Raw genomic sequence first — 3538 nt, forward strand, 5'->3', positions numbered from 1 at the left:
GGGGGGGGGGGGGAAACGAGCAGGAATGAGCCCTGAAGAGACGTACTTTTTCTGTACCGACTGTAGACAATGCTTTGGGCGCGAAGCATTAATTGAATGTGCAGACGATTTGGACCTGTGCCAAGCTTCTTTCGATTGCATAAGAATTGGTAGGCCAGAGCGGCTGCGTGGAATTTATCCTGTGGGGGAGGGGGAAGTGATAATCAGGGACTATTTCAGTGAGGTTGCGGAACGATAAGCCGACAGAGCGAACAGAGTATAATCCAATGACGGCACCAAATACTATGCTTCTATTAGATGTGTCTACCCTCTAGCTGGTTATTTAGATAAAATTTAATCAAAGGCTCAATATGAGGGAGTCTTCCCCGTTATCGAATAGCTGCCGTGCCTTTGTTTCAACATATCCTTTAACTCCGAACACAGCCTTCACAAGGAATCATTACCATCATCATCGACAGCGTGACATCAGTGTTCAACACCGATGCTTCGCTGCTGTACAAACATGGTTTATTTGAAAGCCTAATTGTAAAGAAAAGAATAAAGGTGGACGGGAAGGCACTTAGTGCTAGCTTAACACAATCATTCCGAGGTGTCTGCACCTCCAGGCATTCACTCAGGCAATCTGGATAGAAACTGACAACAAGAACGCCAGTGACATTGCTTAGCAGCCATATCTTGTAGTGTCTCCAACCAGGCACAGTGAGGATCACGCGGTCCCCTCGACAGCACCAAGCGTTTCGTGATTTCTTTCATACCCCTCTGCCAGGTAAAGGGTTGGACACCTCTCCGCGTCCAAAACTCTGAAGTGGGTATGGAAAACAGAACTCTCCTTGGCAAACGATGGCTAGGCATATGCAATACATGTCCCAACCAACGCAGCTTCTGGTGCTGGACAAATTCTTCAATGGAAGTACTCGTCGGACAACCGAAAACACGCTTTCTAACTGTCTCGTCACGGATTCGTCGACACCAACGCACACGAGCTATGATTTTGAGACAACGATTGTCGGACGCCTGAAGACATCTCAGTTCCGCTGTTCGAACAGACTGAGTTTCACAGCCATACAACAAAACAGCCCGTACTGTAGCTTGATGCACACGTCCCTTGAGACTAAGGGATACACAACTCTGATGCCATGTGTCTCAAGTTAGCAAACGCGGCTTAAGCCTTGCAGATTCGTGCATTCACTCATCTCTCACACTACAATCAGAACTTGTACAACTTCCACGATACGTAAAACTCTCCACAACTTCCAGTACCTCCCCGTGGATTGTAAGTGGCGTGTTCAGTGACTGCACGTCCACAAGAATGACCTTGTACTTTGTGGGTGCAAAGTGCATACCAAAGGGCGGGATGACTTTGGTCAGTTCATCCAAGAATACTTGCGCCTTCTCCTCCTCTTCGAACATGAGAACGATGTCGTCTGCATATTCCAGATCGACAAGGTTTTCTTCACAGGCTATTTGAACACCAGGGTTTTGGAGACCCTCCAGCGTTCGTCTCATTATTTCATCGACCACAAAGTTAAAAAGGAATGGAGAGAGTGGGCATCCCTGACGGACACCGCTTTGTGTGCGGAAGCTTTTGGAGAGCTCTCCGTACACTCTCAAACGTCCGGAAGTCTGAGAATACAAAGAGCCTATTATGTTTACAAACTTCCGGAGCATCCCTTGATGGGCAAGTGTCTCAAGAAGAGCAGACCAATCAACCGAGTCGAATGCGCCTCAGAAATCCAGGAATACTAGAGTTGTGGGTCACTCGTAAGTATGGCGTTGTTCTAGCGTCTACCGGAGTGTTAAGGTTTGGTCAACACAACCCTCACCTCAATCACCACAAAAAAATACCCTTTCTTCAAGTAAGGTAACCTTTAGAATGATTGGCTACACATTACTACTAGGATCTGCATTTGAACATATTTCGGTTTTTCAAACGGTTGACCAGTAGAAAGTCCTCCGCGAAGACAATATTCGACACCCTCCCTACAATTTGGCGTATCTCCTGTTCTGCACAACACACATAATTGAATACTCACTCCGCAGATGCCAGGTGTGTTTGCGATGCATCATGCTCAGCCGTAGCTTCACCAAAAACCCTAAGCACCTTAAATTCTGCTTCCAAACCATGAAACTCGGCCTGCTTAGCTAACTTAGATGTTCGCACCCTGAAGCAAGCAAGATAACGCACGCTGGACCAACTCTACATTGATTTATGCTGTCTGTCGGGAACAAGGATGCAGGACGCAAGTACTATGGTTGAACTGACTGCCTCCCCACTCTGTTCTCGGTTCCGGTTGCGCAGCTCTGGTGACACAGAGGCCACTGCAGCTGGATATGCTGGGATGGGTATTGTGATGAGCGGGGCGAGATGGTTCATTGGTTAGAGCGCGAATCTTCTGACGGGAGGGTCCGTGGTTCGAACCCGACCTCTGTCTCTCGTCTTCCTTTGTCTGCGCCTGGGAAACCTGGCAGTATCCAAACCCTCATGTTTCTTTCAGATAGCATGGCAGCTGGGCACCAACCGAGTGTTACAGCTTAACGATTATGTTGAGCGATCAACCGGAAGCGTCATTACCTGAATGAATGCCCCTTGATAGTAGACTCTGTGCGGTTCGTTTGGCAACATCAGTGAGAGAATCTCGAGAAACGGACTTCCATCGCACATTGCTTACTGTCTCCGCTTTCGCCCCAAATGACTGTTGCACTCAATTAGCCGAGGAGAGTTTCTACAATGCCCTTTTATAACGTATGGAGAATAAAAATCGTCCAGTTCAGATATGCATCAGTCGCAGACAGCGGAGGATCGTAAGTCGATAGAGAGACATGAATTTGGATAGCTCAAAACCAATTTGCGTTGTCAGAAAGGTAAAAACTGTGGGAGCAAACGTCAAGTACGACCAAAAACTCACGAGGATATGAGCCATCGAACAAATGAAATCCCTTATATTTTGAAACAAAATTGTGCTACTAACGAAGAACGAGTAGCAAAAGTAAAATGAAGCCAAGTAATCAGGAGAACCAATTGGAAACGATACCCAGCAGAATCCAAAGGGATCAGAGCTCAAACACAATTGAAAGCGACTCACTCGACCATCCGGATTCTTATCTGGGTGATATTTGATCGATATTTGGTAGTAAGCTCGGCGAATAAGGGCCTCTTCGTTAGACCTATGTTGAAAGTGAAGATACAGGGAAATCATTGATCACCAAAAAGGCTCATGGTTGTAGAAGCCGTCAGAAACACCATTGTAAGTATTTTCATACAGGAAACTACTCACAAGTTTGCTAATAACTTTTCGACAGCCCATGACCGGTTTCGGTCTTCTTGGGCTCATCAGATAGGCGCAGTCTCCGAGTTTCCGTCGACCTTATGTTCTACTTGAACCCAAATTAGACTGTTTTCGAGAAATACACTCATTTGCAAATCAATTTGCGTCCTCAATTCGCCAAGAAAATATGCTTTGAATTTTGTGCCCACTGAATGACAAAGCGGTCTCTGTGCGTAACATACTGTGAACAACAGATTCGGCTTGGATTCAGC

General features: G+C 46.4%; 1 protein-coding gene across 1 annotated transcript in view; it reads right to left on the bottom strand.

The window, feature by feature from the left end:
* T265_08963 (hypothetical protein) overlaps positions 1-3332 on the bottom strand; it is a gene marked incomplete at both ends in the record, with an annotated part of 26954 nt that extends 23622 nt beyond the window's left edge. Inside the window, 3 exons of the mRNA XM_009174910.1 lie at positions 47-179; positions 3084-3165; positions 3205-3332. Coding sequence (XP_009173174.1) covers positions 47-179; positions 3084-3165; positions 3205-3332 — 343 coding nt within the window. The remainder of the gene's footprint in view (positions 1-46; positions 180-3083; positions 3166-3204) is intronic.
* Between the last annotated feature and the right edge of the window lie 206 nt (positions 3333-3538).

This window comes from Opisthorchis viverrini (genome assembly GCF_000715545.1).
Source record: "Opisthorchis viverrini unplaced genomic scaffold opera_v5_245, whole genome shotgun sequence".
Taxonomy (NCBI): domain Eukaryota; kingdom Metazoa; phylum Platyhelminthes; class Trematoda; order Opisthorchiida; family Opisthorchiidae; genus Opisthorchis; species Opisthorchis viverrini.